Raw genomic sequence first — 21,628 nt, forward strand, 5'->3', positions numbered from 1 at the left:
TTTACTGAAACTACTTTTATTTTTGTGTACACAGTATTAACAGTCAGCATTTCAAAACAAGCTGACAATAAGAACAAGTGGTTATGGCAGTAACGATAATTTCAAAAAATACAATCTGTTATCAAAGTATGGCACAAAGTAGCCTATTGTACAGTCCGTATGGTGCTTTCTGTGTTTTGTTTTTACCAACTCAACAAAATAATTTATTCTTTTTAATCACAACACTAATATTGTGTAAAAAGCTTGCTTTATCCATTTATTCCCCTTGTTATGAAAGTGATTATGCACACTGAATTTCTTCTACTTTCTTCATTTTTATCGTACATAACTGATTAAAGTATACATCAAACTCGAATAGTAAAATCAAATGAAGAAGCAGAAATCCATTGAAACTTGTAACAGCTTCTCTGCTATCGTCTGATATATTTATTGCTGATTACTGCAGTGCATGTAATGACGAGGTGATATGAAGAAACTCAGTCATCCTTAAATGTTACAACTAAGAATAAGCACAGAAATAAAAGCCGGGCTCAACGCAGTTCAAACGTAGTAACTGTGCAGCTTTTTCATATTACATTAAATGGCACCTGTAATCAACTGTTTTCACCAGCCTCGAGTGAGAGAGCTGTGGCTCAGCACAACACTCTATTATTCAAGCAAAGTGTTTTCAAAGTGCAGTTTGACTCTGCCGCCAACTATAAAAACTCACAGCAGTTTCATGCTTAGTTTTGTTTGGTATCTGGAAGAAAACGATGTATAGTTCGCAAGAGTACATGTGTTGGTTTGACGGGACGTTCTTTTCACAAAATACGTGAAAACTATAAAAGGCAAAAATAAATTCCGTAACACTGATTCTTTTAAAGGCACAACTAAAGTGTTTCTTCATATTAAACCTTCGTTAGTTTTGCAATGGCTTGAAATTTGACATTAAATCTTTCACAAGCATTAAAGAAAAAAATTGTTTGGTGTCATATTCAGCACCAACAATACTAAGTGGGGCCTTCAATAAAAGCACAGAAGCATAAAAAAACACAGTTTGCAATGATAATGAGCTGAATTCTATTGTTTAAATGGTTAAGTGAGCAGTTATGTAGGGTAAGAGAATGTATCACACATATTCTGTATCATATGAATCATAATTTCAACCGAAAAATCCTGTCATAATCAGGCCTTTATATGGCTGATAAAGGTGTTGATCATTATACTACTAGAAGACATATGTGAAGCTTTGACTTAGCATAATCCTCATTCAAACATTTTTACATTTACAACAAACGAAAATGATTTATTTTTAAACAAAAATTAAAATGTCCAAAATATACAGCGTTTTGTCTAAGGTTTATTCCAATCATACAATGAGAGGAATGTAAACAGTTCCAACACACCTTACACTGTATAAATACAAAATTATACTCTGAAGGTTTCTCAGGTGCGTTGCTAACAATGTTTACAGATATCCCTCTAAATACAGTGCATGAATAGAAAGCACTAATGAGCAATGTCAGTGTTTTGTAACATTTAGTTTAGGAGGAAATGAAAATGACACATAGTAATACTGAACTGATAAAATTACTGCACAGAGAGAAGACTTGCAGTATGTTTTGCTTCTCTCCTATTCTTTAATAGTGTTTGATTGTATCTAAGCAGAGGACCCCTGAGAGTGACGTATGGTATCTAAAAAACTCATGATGTATGGACTTCATTACCCTGGTCCCAAATTACCCTCTATGCCCTGTAACATAGCAACCAGTCACTAAAATCTGAAGGCACAATCTAGGTAACAGAAAATAAGGTGAGGCCACAGCCCTAAAATCAAATTGATCCCACACTTGAGGGTTAAAGGGTGGGTTTGTTTGTTTGTTTCGGATCACCACAAAGTAGGCCTTACATTTCTACTTATTTGACAACTAAAGCTATCAGCAACTGATTTAACCAAACAGCAAAATGTAGCCCTCGACACAATTTTTTTGAATAAATGTCAAACTTTTTCTAGGAATATATTGTGCTAAACCTGGACTACAGGTTGCTCTGCACGGCTAAAATGAATACACACAGGACAGTATGTTTGAAACTAAAAACCAAAGATTTCCAATCATAAAGGAGATATTGACAATAATCTCTCTCCTGAAAACCCAAATCCCCATATGTATTTCTGAGGGTTGTCAATTTACAAAGCGCCCTTCTAAACATTATCCTCCTCGTCAAGCTTATGGGTCACATTTAGCTGACAGACCAATGTAGGTTCCATTTTGAGGATCTTCCTTTTCCTTGTCACTGACCGGAGAGTAAGAAGTGTCCTCTTCAGTGGAGGTCTGTAGTTGGATTGTGAGGGAAATAAACATATTACAACTCATCTCATCTTAATTACACTTAAACCTGTAATCAAAAAATTATTGGTATCCTTTTTGTGTTGTTGTACATTACCAGTGACAATTTTACATTTTACAAATGTTGACATTTAGAATTACTACATTATGTTAATGTGTTAAAATCAGATGATACATGTAAAGTACAGCAGCAGAATTATTTCATGAAGAGTGAAAGTCATCTAACTGCATACTGAGAGATAAAATTAAAGTTGCATACAAAAGGCATAAGCTTAAATAAAGCACACACAACATAGAAAAGTTAAACAAAGCAGCAAAATAACCATAAAGACTTACAGCATAGAGAGCCTTGGTAAACACAGTGGGCTTAACTTCCTTCTGCACAGAGACACAGTGATAAAAACATGCACAGTGCAATTAGTGTTTGGTCAAGCAAGTTGCAACTGAATGAATTATGCAAATATAAATAACAAATGAACACCAATTACTTATTGGTAGAAATCAAGGTTAGCTGTTAAAACTAAATCAGGTAAGAAGTGTCATACCTTCTGTTTGCGGGCCCGGACCAGAAGGATGATGAGGACTACGAGCAGTATGGCACCCAGTCCCACAATAATGAGCGGGAAGTTGGACACCAGAGTGACAATCAGCAGCAGCTTGTTTACTCTCGCTGCAGACGCATCATCAATCACCACACTCTGCGTATTAAAAGACCGTGCGAAAGACACATTATGGAGAGGAAACTTTGTATAAAACTAGTGACCGGTTTAGCATCTTGTATAAATCACTTTCTAGTGGCTGATTTGTGTTGTTCAAATGTTGTTCTCTGTACATAAAACAAAGGCGTTGAAATACCACATTCTTACTTTGGAACTCTTCAAGAAAAAGTTAAATACATGAATGATTTTGTTTATATCATGGGAACTTTATGATGATCAAATAACTAAATGTGTTTTCTACCGTCAGCATTTCTCTAATGTTTCTTACCTCATTGAGGAACATGACGGGAAAGATTGTCTCATTCAGCCCTCTAGTTTTCCTGTTGTAAACACAATGAAAAGAGTGTGAAGTAATCATGTACAGTACAGAAACACCTACAGTACATCTATTTTATGAAATAATAACTTTTTTAGCTTGAGTTTGGATGCAGATTCTTACGGGAATCCTGAGATTCTGCTGAGCAAGATGTTAATCTGTGCTCTCTTGTTTGCACGAACAATCACTCCAGTGGTCTGCAAGTAAAATATAAAATACATTTTTTGTTAATAATTATATCACCAGAACGACAGTGACATGAAAACAGAAAAATATGCAACAGAAGTAAAAACTCTGGTAACACTTTACTTGAAGGTATCTACATAAGAGTGACATAACAGTCATAACACATGAACCCTATCCCTAACCATAACTTGTCATGAGAAAACCAAACGACACTTACTAAAAGAACCTTTATGTCATAAAGAGGTATTACTTGTTTATAATGTTTATGACACGTTCATGTTTGTGTTCTGTATATCTGGGAGAATAAAATGACTGAACTTCCTTCTTTACTACTACTATGCCACTAGGTGGTGTAGCAGTACATCTTAATGTAGCATGGCATTCCTTTCACGTAGCATGGTTCACAGTTCAATCAAATACGTTGCTCTTACATACTTTCATAGAGGACTGCAATGTGCAAACAAAAAAGAGTCCCAACATTATTGTTCATCACAACTGCAGAGTAAAAAAATGCATTTGAGGCTGTTGAACCGTGGCCTGGTGGCTTACCGGGTTAAGGTCTAGGAAGGTTTGGTGATGTTGTCTTTGAGGAGACATTCCTTCAATGGCAGACACATATTTAGCATCTCCCAGGTAAAAATGAGGAAAGGAGGCAACTACTGGGGCACCTATGTGAAGAGAGAAGACATTTTAGAGGAAAACAATAAAGGAAGACAACATTTACCAGAGCAAATCAACAATTATGTACAGTACATATCTACGCTGTAAAATGAAAGATGAATCACAGAAAAAGAGTTCTTCTTTCACCGCTTAATTAAGAGGAGTATATTTCAACTGAAATGAGAAGTGATGTGCTTTATCATCTTTTACAATTAAGCCTTATCTGTAATTAGGGTTTAATGAGACTTTAAACAGAATTTTTCCAGGAGGCACTTGAGCTGCCACATTTATTTATAAAAAATATTTTTATCTCAACATTCACATCATTGCATAACACACAGAAGCAACATTAAGATGCCCTCAAAAGTGTATCTTATAGGAGTTAGTTAAAGGAGAATTTTTTCAAATAATATGCATCTCCTCTGCAAATGAAATCTGTAGAGAAGAAGTATATTATATTACTATAATGTGCTCTTCTTGTTCAAATAATGTAACTGTGTACAATACCAAGATGGTGTTACATAAAAGCCTTTGCAATCCACACTAGGATTGAGTGAACTTGAGTGGGTAATCAACGAAGCAGTATAGAAAACAACATTTCCTGTTGTTTAATATATGATTTAATCATAACATTAAAAACAGCAGAACATTTGGGAAAAGTCCTCAAGAGAAGGTGATGAGATATAATCCGACCTCCATTGCAGGACACGCAGCATGTTGCTCAGGGTCACTCTTCTAAAGAAAATAAACAATAGCTACACAAATGGACCACAACCCCGCTTGTCGGACAACTTAAGTGCCATATCTGATATCCAGATACTACAGTAAGTTCCTTCCTCATGTTGTCAACAGGCCAATATAGCCTTGGTCAAGATAAATAAAAATGTGGTCAAGTGAAACATTCTTGCACATGTTCTAACTGTGAAATGTTGGACAAAGTAATTCTGTCTGTGTCTCAGCAGCAACAACAAAGTCAGATGCTAGCCCAGTGAAAGGGGCTGATGAAGTGGGGCAGAGGTGACAGATTTCCTGCTCTTGTGTTTGGCAACACATTTGGAGACACATTTGATAAAAACATTGGACACCCTTGGTCACCTGAGAAGCTAGTTCCATGACAACTAACAAGGTCATTGTAGTACAAACACACACACAGACACACACTTGCATTTGGAAAACTTATATTGGTGCCACTTAACTGCTAATTCCTCAAGTCTTGACCTTAACCCTATGCACACGCTTTTAAATCCTCCTCAACTGAGAAAAATTAAATGACTTTTGCTGGCTACACTATGCTATGCTACACTATGCTTATGTGTATACTTATTGTAACATTTATGTGGACGGCAGCCCTTAGTTTCCATTACAGTAATCTCAGTATGTCATAAAAAACATTTCGCAAATAACTGGTTATATGTGTTTTTCTCCATTGTCAACATTATTCACATTGTTCTGCAATAAGCAGTGTGCACGTATTGTATCACATCAATCTGCTTTTAAATGTATTTCCTCGCACTAATAATATAACTTTGAAACAAAAAATGAAGACAGAATGTTCTCTTCTGATGTGTCAATAACTCCTTGAAACACGTTACAAGTCTCTGCATGTTGATCCGAAAATGTGTAGAAAGTAATAAATTCCTCAAAGGTTTTCAAATGTATTAAAAACTTAAACATAGTCAAAATATATTATTTAACATGTTAAAACTCTGATATTGTTGGTTCACAGGGACTGATAATAATTTAGGGGGGAAAAAATTGGTCGGTGAGCACAGGCACTAAGGTAATGCTTGGTCATATTCAAGGCCAGAATCAGGTGATAGGGCTTACCGCCCCCTCAGCTACTGGGCCAATCATGGTCAGATGGCGCATGAGTTATGGAGAGGGCTGCAGAGCTGTGTCACATGGGTTATTTAAAGGGTATTAATGCTGGTTATAATAGGAAAGAAAGTAAAGGAGGGCTTGACTGATATTAGAATAAAAAAGGATGTGTTGCTGTGTAGAAAGCAAAGACCTCAGCCTTCAAAGTAAATATATGTGTTCACTAGAAATACCCAGGTCCCCGTGTAAGCGCAGAGGCTTTGTGTAGGCTGTTGTGTGTTTGGAGAGCAGAATGTAGTAATTTGAAAGAGGCTTGTGAAAGTGCAAAGCATGGGTGTAAAAAATACGCTGCACAAGCTGACATTTACCTTTTCGACAAGGACTGACTTTAAGAAGGCCAGTTCCCAGGCACTCTTTTGGGGTGACGCAGAAACCCTCATTGGCTGGGTTCTCCTCTTTGCTGGCAAAAACAGAGCGTGGCGGTGTGAAACGGTAGGCTGGGATTCCTTTCACCTCTACATCCTTCTCAAATTCCATGTGGATAGACCTGGAGAGCAAAGCAAGAACAGGACATAATGAAATAAAATCTGTTTTCTTATTTATCATTTCTTCTTTCTCTTCATCACTGTTTACCACCCTGTTTAATATTTTTATGTGCACAATTTGTTTTAACAACATTTTACAGCCTGAACATAAGCATTCTCACAAGACTGAAGAAAAACTGTATTAGTCAATTTTATGATTAAAAACTATTATTAAACTTTTTCCAATGTGCAACTGTTAGAAACTCTATGCATAAAATATATACAAAGGGAATATTCCAGTGATTTCTTTACAGGGGCTGGTACATAAGTGGGCACAGGAGCGATAACGCTCTATAGAACTACTGTAATAATATTTCTGCATGTCTGATTCCTTAGTATTAAAACCATTTCCAAGTAGGCACAAAGACACTCGCTTAGCTGAGTTCTGTTTTGTAAGTCAACGAATGCCATTAAAAAGTCATTACATTTCACCAAAGTCTGTTTGCTGCACAAAATAAATCAATCAAAATAAATAAGTGCACATTCTACTGGCGTTGGCTGCTGCTCCACATGGCTTGTTGTCAACCATTCCATTACTTGATTTAACCTGCCTATTGGGAGCTGAGACATCTGTTGACAAGCCAACATGACCTGAACCCCAATTATCAATCAATCAACAATTTTTAATTTAGCACTTTACAGTAGTCAGCGGGTATCCAAAATGATTTCACATCAGAAACCAAGAATAAAAGAGCATAACACCATATCATCAATGAAAAATAAAACACAGTAAAATCAGAAAAGGTTACATAGAAACAGCAGAGGGAAATTGTTACACCACCACTAGGTATTAAAAGTAGTGCTGTCAATCGATTAAAATATTGCATCAATGGCATTGTTAACTCGCAATTAATCACACATTTTTATCTATTATTATTATTATTCTAAATGCCCCTTGATTTCTTTTTGTTCCATTACTTTTTCTCATTTGAATGCTCTTATCAACATGGAAAAGTGGATCTGCTTGCTTTGTGTAAATGTTTTTTTTAATAGAAAACATAATTGGCATATAGCCTACTGTTGTGCTCAATTTCACACTAATATTCTCACTTGGAGCAAATAATCCTTTACACAATGTAACACTGTTCATCCGTAAAAGAGTGAAAACAATACTTTGACAAGGGGGAGGAGAATTCAGAATCTTATTTCCATCCATTTAGGCATCTCTTAATCGCCATCCACTCAAAACATAACGTTACTACTCTTGGGCAGGCTCGCAAGCCCAAATAAGCGTGTGCGATGTGCCTGTTGTTTTGTTTCTGGTCTAGCTAGATCTGTTGTGTTGTAGTTTTTCTAACGTTACTAGTTGTTGCAACAGCATTAGAAAAAAAATACAAAGTTTGCTAGACCAAAAAGAACATTAATCTTGTGATTAAAAAAATGACGCTGTTAAAATGAGTTTGCGTTAACGCCTTTAACAACGCGTTTGACTGACAGCACTACAAATAAGTTTTGAGTTAAAAAGAGCTACATGTGTAATAGTGTGAATATCAGGGGGTGACTTGTTCCAGAGTCTCAGGGCAGCAACCAAAAAAGCCTGATTACCCCACCTTTAGACCTGGACCTTGGGACATCAAAGACCAGTTGATTTGGAGTCCGCAAGGAAGGGTTGTGCTCACGCAGCGTTAAAATCTCTGACAAATACTCCAGGGCCAGGACATTTAAGGCCTTGAAAACAATTCTAAAACGGGGAGTGATGTGTGCACGTCTAGCAGCAGCATTTTGCACAAGATGTGAGATGGAGGTTTGACCAACATAAAGAGCATTACAGTAATCCAACCTTGAACTAAACAAAGCACAAATCGCTTTTTCTAGATCATGATCAAGGAAAGGCTTAACTTTAGCCAGGAGACAATGCTGGAAAAAGCTCAATCAAACAACATTGCTGATTTGCTTGTCAAATTTCGTATTGCAATCAAAGGTAACTCCCAAATGTCTGACAGCTGCCTTAAGGTATGAAGCTAGAGCTTCCAACTCAAGGCTGGACCATTTTGGCGTATTGAAGATGATACACAACTTTCACAACTTTCAATTTCAAGAGAGAAGCCAACAGTTTTATGTTCACTTTACTATTGTATTGAAATCATGTTAGGAGTACCTCTTTCTTTCTAAACATGTGGTGAACGTAATGTTGTAGTGTGGTGTTGGCCTTCTTTTTCTACCGGGAGTGGAGAAAGAGTTTATCTTAAATTATTAATTTGAATGTTTGTTGTGTTTTTACAGCTTCTAATAGAATTACGTCACTGTGCATTTTTCTAGGGAATCCCAAAGATTCTCTCTTAGAACAAAGCACTCTATACAGTGTCTGCCAACTGGCTGGGAGGATGCTGCCCCTTTCTACTCAGCCCACCAATTGTGCAACAATACTGTAAAGACCTTTCCCTTGACCTCCGTAAGAGAAGCCACATGTGTTTTTCCTCACTAGAACAGGACTGTGAAAGCCTCTGCCTTGTACTGTTGGGCATAAGAGACTGTTGCAGTTTGAATTGACGTCAGTTAAACTAAGCCCAGATATGGTTCTTTTGTATCTAAATATCCCTTCAATGTGTGGGGACCAAAATGTAATGAGATGATATAAGATTGCATTACAAACAAAAGAGGAAAGATTCAGGGGGTAGCATCTACAATACCTCAATCTGCATGTTACAACTTTCACTTAAGTGTGTATTTTAGTAGGGGCACAGCAGTCTTTGTTTTTGTCATGATCTGAGGCACCCAGGGCCACGAGTGTTTCTAACCTGAGTCATGCTTCAGTTTAATTTGATATTTTTTGTTTTTGCATATCAAGGGTCCAATGTTGGGTTGAATCTGTCTTTTGTTTCTGTTTGCTTCTTTTTTGTTTTGCGAATATCTGAAAAACATGTTGGTTGTTTATGACAGACAATCATTATTAAAAAAGTTTTTTTCAAATGAAGAACCATAGCTAAAGCAAAGATTAACATATGGTAAAGGCAAGTCTGCAATTTGTCAAAATCTTGAGGTTTTTGTGGCTCAGCTGTTCATTACTGGACCAAAGGGTGACTACCCTGTCAGGTCACAGATGGGAATTCTAGCACTTTTTCTGTCCCCCAGATCAGTAAGGAGTGTAAGGCTGAAAACACTTGAACCAAACTGTGTGAAAGGTTAACACATGTAACTTAATGGAACATATCCTCTTTAAATTATGGTAAGGTACAGGAAACAGGGAGGGAGCCTTCCTTTTAGTCACAATGACACAGACAGCCATGATAAAGCCATCAGGCAATAAATAAGTAGGTGAGAGTTTAAAAGACTGGGAGTAGGGTTCTTGACACATGTCCAATCAGTGTCAAAGGCACAACCAACAGATTCTTTCCGCGCTCAAACAATGCAGGAGAGGATATGTCAGATGTGCAGTGCCTTCGTTTTTTAGGTCAAGGTTACTTTCTAAATTAGAAGCTCTCCTTATTAGCAATAGCAAATGTAAGAAGTCGGACACATTTTTATCAGTGAAGACAGCATTAAGGCGTAGCATTTGTAAAATCTCTGAGGAACAACCAATTAGTTTTGACAATCTTCAAGATTTCTTTAATATCCTGATGCTGAAATTCTCCAGAAATCTGAATATCCTTAAAAACATTAGTAGTGAATATGTCTGGGAAGACAAAAACACCTAATGGAAAACATCATTGAACTAGTTTGTTCCAGGTGGTCAAGAACAGAAACGTTTATTTGGCTGAGAATATATGATCACACAAATTCAATACTTGTCAACAACCATAAAATGCTCTCTCTCTTTTGTATATTCTCACTCCCATAATCTTCCTTTCCCTTCCTCACACACCCACCATCCATTACACTCCAGACCAACATTACTCTTTATGTAAGCTTTTCCGCAAAATGTTTCCTGGAAATGCCATATTATTCTTTCAAAGAGCATGCACAGTATGCTGTAGGCACTAAAGCCTTGGTAAGAAAACAGATGTTTCCTTTGGAGTTGAGTCCAACATTTTCAAGCCATGTAATGCACCAGAAGTAGACTTTGTATCATCACCACACACAGGTAAAATATCACATGTGAGACACTAGAGTCCATTGGGACATTTGGGATATAATTTCTAATATAAATTCATCGTTGTTCTTGAGTCAGATGAATAGTTCCCTAATATCTAACTGACAACGAGACTAATGGCCAAATGTATTAACGCTTTTTGCGCCCACTTCACTATTTGTTTCGCAACGTGTGCTTTAAAGCAAGGCAAGTTATGTACAAACAGGCCGCACTGAGGTAAAAGCGCAGACTGCCTGTCGTGGGAGATGAAAATGGCATATTGCGTTCTGCTGTGTCATGCATATGCATTCATGGGAGGGGAAAGTGGGAGTTTCCCATAAAGAGACGGGACGGGAAGCGCGAAGTGCGCCTAATTATGTATTCCGTGGTATTTACAAAAAACGCACGTAAAAGCGCGCCTCTATTTTAAATTGTCCGTCTGTTAAAAAAAGCAGGTGTAAACAAGTCGCAGGCGCGTTTCCTCGCATTTGCCTCCTGGGGAAATGGCAGCAGTAATCCAAGCAAGACAAAGACATAGGCCAAGGAGACGAGCTGAAAAGATTTATGCCACAAGGACCACACTTTTTCAGTTGAGTGAACACAAAATCATTAAGGGTTAGAGATTAAGCAGCCATGCAATATTACAGTTACGGGAAGAAATCAAAGATGACATTGAATCTCTGACTAAACGATCACATTCCATTCCAGGAATGGAATGGGTTGTTAAACTCCTCGCTACATTACAAATATTGGCATCAGGATATTTTCAAACAGTCATAGCATCAGCAATGAGAACATCACGGTCTGAAGTATCCTAGCACCAGTACTGAACGCTTTGCTACCACTAATGCCAAAATACCACGCATCAAACTGTTACCACATAAACAAGCAGATCAACTTTGTTTTTGCAAAACCTTTGTTTTTGCTGTTTTGACTTATTTGGTGGCTGATCTATGATAGAAAGATGCACGCAATTTACTGTATAGTGGACTGAGAAAGGCACTGATTACCCGATGAACTGCAGGTTTGATAAATACGACGTAAACTGATGTATCACAGCGTGCACATTTTTGGCTAATGGTTGGCCATGGTGCTGATAATGTTACATTGCAAATGTACATACATCTGGCCATAAGAATCTATAGCTGTGCTAGTGGATCTATGAGGCCATACTTAACTGCCACTATGCTTTTTCAGGTGGACCATGCAACGTACCGACAGGTCGATATTGCCATCCATAGTGGTAGTACGATTACGTGAGGATAAGCGTGGTGATTTACATATTTTAAAATGACGCCCCTGTGATGCTGAACTGTACCTGCAGAGGTCTGGAGTGAAGACATAAATACGCTCATTCTTGTTCAGCAGGGGGTGGAAAGCACTTCCATCTGATCCATTGATGCTGTTGCTTTGGTTCGATGTCCAGAAGGTCAGCTGACTGAAAAACAACATATGGTCACAAACATTTAATATATTTTTAAAACTGCATCAAGAGAAAATGTATGCATTTAAAAAAAAAAAGTATAATGTTTATATAGAGAGTATCTCTTTGGACCATGATTGAATGTGAAACTTTATCATACTAAGGCAATACAACGGAATAAAAGAAGGTCACTAAAAGTACTAGGGAGTCCTGTACTGTGGGCAACAGCCCAGACAGACAGGCAAACAAACAGACAGACAGACAGATATAGCCAGCCAGCGCTCCCTTACTGTTGACAAACAGCACTAGATTTGAGAAACCTTTTAAATCCAAAGGTTACCCAATGAAGTTCCATTACAGTAGATGAGGACAGAGAGGGAGTGCATGTTTGCATGAAACTGCAACAGTGCTACCTTTGGCCTTTCCATGTTTCAACGCGGCCGTAATCCATGTAGTTCTCCACCCCAGTGTGGTAGATGAATTCCCCGTTATCAGTTCCATTTTTCTAAAAAGATCCAAAGTTTTATGTCATTAAAATGTGTTTATGTTTTCAAATACACTCAAATTTCTTATCGTGGAAATTGCCTGCTGTAGAAATTATTATATGGACCAACAAAACTAATGAACAGATCCAGCTGAGGCTCATCAGTTTTTATTATTTGTAGGGTTGTACATGCCTTGTACATGAGGCCAAAGACCTTCTCCACATCAGGATTGGTGCTGGCGACGCGGGCCAGCAAGGGATCTTCGTATCCCCACAGCAGTTCATCCACAGTGCGGGTAGTGAAGAGACCGCTCCTGTAAGAGTTCATCCAGATGGACACCATGGAGGTCTTAAAGAAACTCCCTTTCACCTTGTTCATTACAGCCTAGGGAAGTGGGAGTGGGGCAGAGTGGATGGAAAAAAAGCAGGATGAGGTAGAGGTTGGTGGTGGGCATGAGGTGGGATTGAGGAAACATTAAACAAAGTGCAAAAGAAAGTTACAAAACACGCAATCCACTTTCTCCCACTTGGATTTCCACTTTCCTCTACTTGTCTAAGACCTAGAGTCTATGACTCACCCAAGCAGGGATGTTGACAGTGGTGATGCTATCCACAGCTGGGTCACCCACAGACTTCTCTCTCAGGAACACAAAGCTTTTGATGTTGTATGCAGACACCATCCTGTTATTGTCCACCATGCTCACATTGTCCTTATACCTGTACTCCCTGGGCAAACACAACAAAACATAAGACAATCTAACCCATTAACCGTTTTTTTTTTTATTACAACTTCTAGAATTGTTCCTGTTACAATTTAAGTGCCAAATCACAGCCACCTACAAAAAAAAAAAGATCTAAAAACAAAATAATTATTCAAGTCGAGCTGGTGCTAAATATATGTAGTTAACACCCAGGACCGCAGCTCTACGCAGTGAGCTATCAAAGCTCTATATGATGTAGTTTCCAGCCACCTATTTATCAACTACGTCAGCAACTAGGTAACATTTTGTTTCGGGCTAATCTAAAATAACTGGTTACCTGGGCTTAGGTGAGATAATTCCCAATCATAGTGTTCACGTTTCTTGCCTCCCATCTAAGATCATATTGACTACTACTTCATCACAGCCACCTACTAAGCTACACATTGTGACTGAAACATATTTTTTAACAGTAACTCAGAGGTAAAGTATATATTACTATATCTTATACCATATTGGCTACACATATGGAGAGACAATGACTGTAAATCATTAAGCCCATGCATTTAACCTGCGTTGTATATTACCATTTTTCTGTGACTCGTGGTAGCAATTGTGTATTTCGACAATATTTGACTATGAGTTAGCATTATTGTTAACAAATATGTATCACTCACAATATGTAGCTTAGTAGCTGGCTGCGATGGAGTAAACGTAGTCAATATGATCGTAGATGCGAGGAAAGAAACGTGAAAACTATCATCGGGTATTTCCTCAAATAAGCAACTAACCAGTTAGTTTGGAAACCAGTAGTGGTATAACACCGGAGCCGACGTTGAGGAACTCTGTTGAGGCTCAACACATCTGATAAATGTGCTAATACGACCGAGCTGGGACGATGGTCTGTAGCAGGTTAAACAACTAGCAATCTGTGGATATAGATGTAAGATATAGGTTAGGTGGCAGGGGTAGATTATCTTAACATGCACTGCGGCCTCTTTGGGGATGAGCAGTGAACCTTGATATTTATCTAAGAGTTTCAGTGGGTGCATTAGAAGTGATTCAAAATGACTAATCCATGGGAACGTTTCTTATCAGGACTCACAGGACAGACCCAACAGGCTATGAAACAAAATTATGTATAAATCACTGTCTGATCTTTAGGGTAATTTTACAAATAGCTAGTAAAATCTACTTTTTACACTTTTTATAAGCAACTAAAAAAAGAGTGACATTATAGAACACAAGACAGGAAGCAGAGAAGCAGGAGCTAATGTCACTTTTGCAGTTTTCACATGTGCTGAGCAAATAACAGGCACATTTCAATAGCATTGCAAATAGAAAAAAGTCAAATAACACTAAAACTCTATAAAACTTAAAGCATGTTGTGCTGTGTAATGTGTTTGACAGAGTCCTAATTTGAAGAGAAATAAGGAAATACAGTAAATGATCTTACAAAGTCAAAAAACTCAAATATAAACAGCAAGACATTCTGGTTTACATAGATTTTATGTGTTGTATCACGCTTGAAATTATATTTAAAAAACTATTTTCTTCTACATTTAATCTTTTTAAGGATTTCCTTTGAACCTTTTTGATTGCTTAACGGTCAACACAGAGTAAATGTGATTGAAGTGCAGTAGTACCTGTGTCAAGCAAAGATCCCCTCTTACACATAATGTAAAAAAACATCCAATATTTGACAACAGGTCTTTGTGGCCGCCTTTGCATTCATGTGGTCTTGTAGCCTACCTGTACGTGTAAGGTCCAACCTGCGTGACCTCTGGCTTGGCCCCTTGAAGGAAGGCATCCACATTGGTCACATTGAAGAAAAAATACTCCATGTAGACAGGAGGTGGAGGGGTTTTCCATGACTCAAACACACGACTTCCCTCTACCAAAACAATTTCCTGTTGAGACATAAAGTACACATCTCAGTTTAAATATGAACATTATATATTCAGACATATAAATACAATTTTGAAAAGAAAAAACACTGACTACATATATACTAAAATAATACTTTCTGCTGGATGATATGCTTTTTTTTTAAATGTAAGCAGACATGTTTTTTCTTTTGATATGGCTTTTAACTAATGAAAAAGGGCAAATATTTTTGCAATAGCAAACACGTTTAGATTTTTGGAATTTGGAGTGTGCAGTGTGTTCATACAAAAAAAAGAAAAGAACAAAAACATCCTTGGGGGGTCGCGGAGGGAAGCTGCTGTCTGCGCGTCAGACAACAGCATTGGCTGCACACATGAATGGTATTAGGGGACACCACTGCACAGCTCCATTGTAAAGGGTTGCCAATGACAACGGGCACTCACGGAGAACCGTCATGTGATGCAGAGTGCTGGATACCCACTTGTTGCGCAGGACTGCGACCTTAATGGACTGAGCTACATACAGTACATTCCTCAGCACTGTGTCTTTTGTGGCCCTTGAAATGCAGAACAGACACAAACCTTTACTGTCCTGTTTTATTATTACACACCATGATAGAAAATTAGCTCAACACTGATATCATTGCCTCTGGACAAGGATAACCTGATCCACAGCAGGAATCTTCTGAGGGATTGGAAAGCACAGGGAGTAAGAGAAGAAGGAAGGGGGGGGGGGGGGATTAGTTTTTCTTTTGACAACACATCAGAGGAAATCACACGTTGGCCTAATTGTGTCAGCTTTGCGTTTAAGTTAAAAACCACTACAGTATGAAAGAGTTGACCACAGCAACGAGCCCCATTATTTCAGGGGAGCACAAGCCCCCTCCTCTTTTGGGGTCCCTTCTACTTGTTCAGAGACAAAAGTTTTGCTGAGTAGCCAAGGACAATAAAGCTGTCACCTTAGATTGAGGAATGGAGAGCATGGTCTTTCTATGTCGTTCTTTTATGCTTCGAACAATCAATATAGTAACCCTCCCAGCATGCTACATGAAATACCGCATGAAAAACAGGAACAGAGAAACCTTCTTATCTCAGTACTTACCACCGCTACTCTTACACCACTCCCTATTTGAAAACACAAGTAGCAGGTGAATACACAAATACACATACTGCTAGCGCTTTGATGTCGAGGCAAATACATTGATGTGAATAACACCGAGCACAGAAAGAGGCTATTCATTAAATCCTCTAGTTATGTTGTACAACGTTTGCTTGTTACTCTAAATGGGGTTGTCTCAGTACACTGCCGTCCAACCATCTGTTCCTGAACCCATCAAAGTCATATTAAGGTACATTCCGTTTTACTAGCAACACCAGTTGGCCAACCAGTTTTAATGATTTAAGAAATGTGTGGGGTCTTGGTCCAAAGACAGATATCTTAACAACTGCTGACCATAACCTTCATAGATTTTGGAAAGACTGTCCCTAGAGCATGATTGCAAATACTTTTGATGACCTTTGTTTTGCAGTCAGTTTTGCAATTTTGTTCTTTCACTAATGCTGTGGTTGACCATGAGTCACTGAAATGCCACATGTCACAGACACTTGATTTGTGGATATTTATGCTTCCACAGAGATAAAACCTGTGGATTTTAAAAACGCTATGGCCTTTTCTCTAGTGGTACTATCAAGAAAAACTAAAGTTGTATTTCCACTATTGGCCTAGTTCCAAATCATCTGTCTGTTGTTGAGTAGACCATCACAGCTTCTAGAAGGTGGCTTTCCTCGCTTGCAGTAAAAAAATTTAAAATTCCGAATAAAAACTTGTTATTGTTTAACATGTTTGCGTCAAAGCTAAAACTTGGAAGGAAACCTAGCAGACTACCAGCCACTATGAGTAGTTTATGTAGAATTACCAAATTCCTATTCAGAGAATTTTCACAGTTCATCACCACCTTATCAGCAGGTCCTTGCATACTGACCCTGCTGGACTCACATGGAAGCTGAGGGGCTGCCACCCCAGCTGGTTTCCCTATAAACCTAGCTGCGAGAAAGAGACTTAGCATTTAAATAAAGTCTACGTGTGTGTGTCATGTGAGTGTAGGCTTTTGTGTCCCACCCACACATTTTATTGAAAAAAAATTATTTTACATGAATATACATATACAGTATGTTTGTCTGCCTTACTGTTCATGTTATTAATACTCACGAGAGGCAAAAACTACTTTGTCAGATCATGCATGTATATAACTGTAAAAAAAATATTAAAATGTTTAATTGATAAGATGGCTGATAAGACTAAACAATTTGTGAACATGAGAAGCAGCATTCATCGTTTAAGCTTCAACACTATCTAGTTTGCAAATGACTCAAAATCTCTAACGCCCTCATGAACAAAAAAGGTCTTGATAGTCTGTAAACTTAATTCCAGACTCATCAATGTGGCCACTGCAGCAATGGCCAGGAATTGCACACCTCACTTTATGTCTGGTTTACTCTGATTTCAACTTTTCCTAGCCTGGGCATAAAGCCAGCATGTATTATCACTTGGTAAATAAACCCTAGACACACAAACTCAGAACTCAAGTATTTTTTTTAATTAACTTCTTATTTTGTGGCATATGTCCAGAATTCACACCTTTTGTAAGGCTTCCTCAATTAAACCACCAAGTAAAAAAAGTAAGAAAAAAACTCATACTAAACACGACCACACTTAAACATTTTCTTTTTAAAACACATATGTTATGTTACGTTTATGCTTTGCGTCCAAATATCGCCAGTGTTTCAGAGTTCCTAAAATAGAGAAGGTGCTAAAACAGTCATGTTTCTGTTTTAAAACACTGTTTCAAAATAAAAATGTAGTAATTTGGTTGTAGCCTAACTCACCAACGCAGCATCATTCCACCCTCCCCCAAGTCTGTTGACCTCAGTAAAAGTATGACCTGGTTACACCCCTAAACACTATTGTTTAGTGCTTGAGATCCAGCAGATTACATGTGGGCTTTCCTAATGGGTCCATTAAAATATCTTCCTGAACTATTACATAAAGACCAACTTAGCCTAAACACTTGTAGAGCCCCACCAGACTGTCTTAAAGGTCCCATGACATGGTGCTCTCTGGATGCTTTTATAAAGACCTTAGTGGTCCCCTAATACCGTATCTGAAGTCTCTTTTCCATAATTCAGCCTTGGTGCAGAATTACCTCTTATGACCTCATAAGGGGCAAGATTCCAGATTGGCCCATCTGAGCTTTCATTTGCTCAAAGGCAGAGCAGGATACCCAGTGCCCGCTTTACACCTATCCCCATTTCTAGCCACTGAGAGACCAAAGGCAGGCTGGAGGGATGTGTATTAATGTTAAAAAACCTAAAAAACCTTATAAAGTGAAATTTGTATGCCATGGGACCTTTAAGGCTAAGGACTTTGAGTAAACAGTACAGTTTAAGTTAAGACTTAAAGTATATATTGAACATTTAAATATGTTTAAACAGGACTAATGGTCAGTGAGGATTAATGTTATCAATTCATCCAAAAAATTGTAAGTCCATATTGTCTGTTTATTCTGTTTTGTTGGATTAAACTGCACTCCATCGACAGGATTTTTTCTCCACTTCCTGCAGCCATTTGCCTTCAATACATAAACATGTTTAGCATTAGGACCAACTCCCTGCACTAGAAATATGTCACATAACCTCTAAAGCCAATACTAAGTCTCTCCGATTGTAGCCATGTGTTACCTGTTATGGACAAGCAGGTTTGATGTGAAATTAAGGTTGAAGGTGAGCCAAATGATAACACTGAATGTGGTCCAACAGTACTTTCATGTCTGCTCTGTTATCAAAGTAAAGTGAACCTTCTGGGAAGGCTTTGAACTGCACTGACAAACTGAAAGTATTACTTTACTGTAAATGTACAGTACAACAACAAAAAGGAACTTAAGGGTCTAAAGCATGTTTACTGGTGCTGAGCAAATACTTTCAATGATGCAACCAAACAGAAACTACAACAGTTTAGCTGATATACATAACTGTGCATGAGAGAATTGATGTTTACTTAAGTTCATAAGTTTTGCATCAGTGATCATGACCCACCACCACCCTTCCTCCACAGAACAAATGATAATCCAGTTGCAACATTGAGATAACAACTTCACTTCAATAGCTTCATCATCAGCCACTGCTGTTCCTCAGACTTGAATTTGATGGACTTTCACTTATGAAAACACAAGAAGATGAAAGTGAGACCTTTTGTATACAACACAGGTTGGCTCCAACAGAGATTCACACCTTAACTAATCAAAGCACTTTTGAGCAGTTGGAGCAGACCATTTGGAGTCTATGCAAATCTTGTGAGTTAAATGTTCTGTAACCTTATTTATTAAAGCCTGGCCAGAACTCATTCTGGTCAAAGAGAATTCAACAGCTTCTTGTGAATTTCTGTCTCCACTGCACAGGGAATAAATCTTAACCAGACACTGAGTTGGACCTGTGAGAACCTTTCCTTCCACAAAAGTATTAGTAAAAAAAAAGAAAATGACAAAAAAAGGTCAAATAAATAATAATTGCATTCTATTTACCTTTTTCAGGGAGAGTCAAAGTGTAGTAACAAAGTCATAAAACAACAAACACTCCAAAGCAAATGCTTTAAGGTTATTAATAGCAACAAGTTCTTAGCATCTCACATCTATTTGGCAGGACATTCTTCAGAATTCAGCTCATGCCGTTCTTCACATTTCTAATTGCCATATTATACATACAATAATAGTGTATGGATGTCATAAGTCTCTCTGAATGAGTCTTTGTGAATCAAGCCACTCCAGTAGGTCATGTGCTAACAACTTGAATGAATTGTAACTGTAAGGCTATGTGCTGATTTGCTCTCAGCAGCGGACTCGGCTGTTTCTTGAGACATGTTGAAAATGCCAACCAATACCAAAACCAAGAAATACCAAACCCATAGCATAACCCTTAGCTGTGGAATTTGCCTTTGAACCTCATCACAATGACAAGTATTGAAGGTAGAAACATGCATGATTGGGAAAAGTCTCTCTAGGGAAAGTCTTTCAACATAATGTGTGCTAATGAAAAAACTTTTTTAACTGTGGGAATGAGAAGACGCTGATTACACAGAGCAGGCTGAAGCCATAGTTCATAAGAGCCACTCCTTCTGGGAAGCAACACACAGCCCATCACTATACGTTTTAACACAATAACAGTCATAACGGACACTGAACTCCAAGGATAGGAGCAACCGTGACATCTCATGATACGTGTTAATAAAACAAACAGCAGCAATTGAGTCCAAAGTTTGGTCTACTAATAAATTGTATTCAAAGTTTGCACCTTTTAAATCAAAATGCCCAGTAAAACGATTAATCTGGAATCTTATTACTTTTAATGGTCTGCACTAAAGATGAAGGGAACACAGCCAAACAGTGTAATGAACTTTAAACTTCTAGAAGTTTCAAAAAGTTGAGGGTTTGTAATGGAACTAAGTAACATTGTCTTAATGTGTAACATCATTCTTAACAGACTCTACCTGTAGGTTACACTGCATTAATCAATTCATGAAATATCCAGATGCTTTCAAAAGGAAAAAAGTGTGTTTTTACCTTTTTAAGGCGGTTGTGCATTAACTTGCTGAAAACTTGAGCCACAACTAAACCAATCCCGACGAACAGCAGGGAAGCGCAGATGATGCCGACCGCATAAATCGCGCAGGATCTTCGTGCCATGTTTGCAGGTGCTAGCACAGAAAGCTGTGCGAGACTCTTGAGGATGGATGGTTAATTTCCGTTAGGTTAAGCTACTTTCCTGCACAACTCATATAAAGTGTTCCCAACTGCAAAGGCTGTGATATGTGAGATCAAACCTTGCCTTCCCTGAGACTTTCCTCTATGTTTTGTTGGAAAAGTTTAAAAAAATGGGTCAACTTCTCAAGCCGACGAGCAACAAAGTAACGGTTGGCGATACTTAATTTGGCCTCACGAGTATCGAAGTTACAAAGTTAAGTCTGTTGACGTGTGTTTAATAATGAAGTGAGCGGTTCACTTTGACAAACACGAGCTGCCCTGGCTAAGTCAGTCTGAAGGGCGCATTCAACAAAAAGAGAATTCTGCCACGGAGTATTTGTAGCGTGCTGTGAAGTCTTTCACTCCCTCCTCGAGAGGAGCACGATGATTGGTTTGTGCCCCCGCGGGGTAGATGAGTATGCGCGTGACCGTATGCGCCGTAAACCGCGCCACTGCCTGCAGCAGTGTGGCTCCAAGGACAACCCAGTCCACACAGAATGAATCATGTCGCGTGCGGCCAAACTTTAACAGCTGTGTTAGTGGCAGTGCAGAGCTTACACACTGTTATATTTTATTACTATACTAATACAGTATTATAAGTGACTGTTGGGTAGTCCTACACTTACATATATAGAGACGTAATTGTGGTGTAATTTGTTCTTCAATTGTTTTTCTTTTTTATCAACAAGCACTGCAAGATTTTTTAGGTGTCATATATAGGCTTAT

At 38.2% G+C, this 21,628-nt stretch overlaps 1 protein-coding gene across 2 annotated transcripts; it reads right to left on the reverse strand.

Annotated features, from left to right (window-relative positions):
* Window positions 1–21,272, reverse strand: scarb2b (scavenger receptor class B, member 2b). Of its 2 annotated transcripts, XM_034895702.1 has the most exons (13): window positions 20,723–21,272; window positions 14,977–15,134; window positions 13,105–13,252; window positions 12,720–12,911; window positions 12,456–12,547; window positions 11,938–12,057; window positions 6,395–6,573; window positions 4,098–4,216; window positions 3,486–3,559; window positions 3,315–3,366; window positions 2,873–3,025; window positions 2,664–2,705; window positions 1–2,312 (listed from the first exon to the last, which is right to left on the reverse strand). In XM_034895702.1, exons 1-13 carry the CDS (start codon window positions 20,843–20,845, stop codon window positions 2,208–2,210), a joined length of 1,557 nt encoding a protein of 518 aa, XP_034751593.1. In that variant the 5' UTR covers window positions 20,846–21,272; the 3' UTR covers window positions 1–2,207. The 2 variants fall into 2 exon arrangements, with proteins under 2 accessions (XP_034751593.1, XP_034751594.1); XM_034895703.1 differs by lacking the exon at window positions 2,664–2,705.
* Between the last annotated feature and the right edge of the window lie 356 nt (window positions 21,273–21,628).

This window comes from Etheostoma cragini, chromosome 16 (assembly GCF_013103735.1).
Source record: "Etheostoma cragini isolate CJK2018 chromosome 16, CSU_Ecrag_1.0, whole genome shotgun sequence".
NCBI classification, from domain to species: Eukaryota; Metazoa; Chordata; class Actinopteri; order Perciformes; family Percidae; genus Etheostoma; species Etheostoma cragini.

Bases quoted from the DNA above. Each gene is read 5' to 3' on its own strand.
- scarb2b (XM_034895702.1), bottom strand. From the start codon at position 20,845: ATGGCACGAAGATCCTGCGCGATTTATGCGGTCGGCATCATCTGCGCT. The intron at 12,912-13,104 runs GTGAGTCATAGA...CCACTTCCCTAG, and splicing joins CTGTCAACATCCCTGCTTGG to GCTGTAATGAACAAGGTGAA. The intron at 2,706-2,872 runs GTATGACACTTC...GTCTCTGTGCAG, and splicing joins TCCGGGCCCGCAAACAGAAG to AAGGAAGTTAAGCCCACTGT.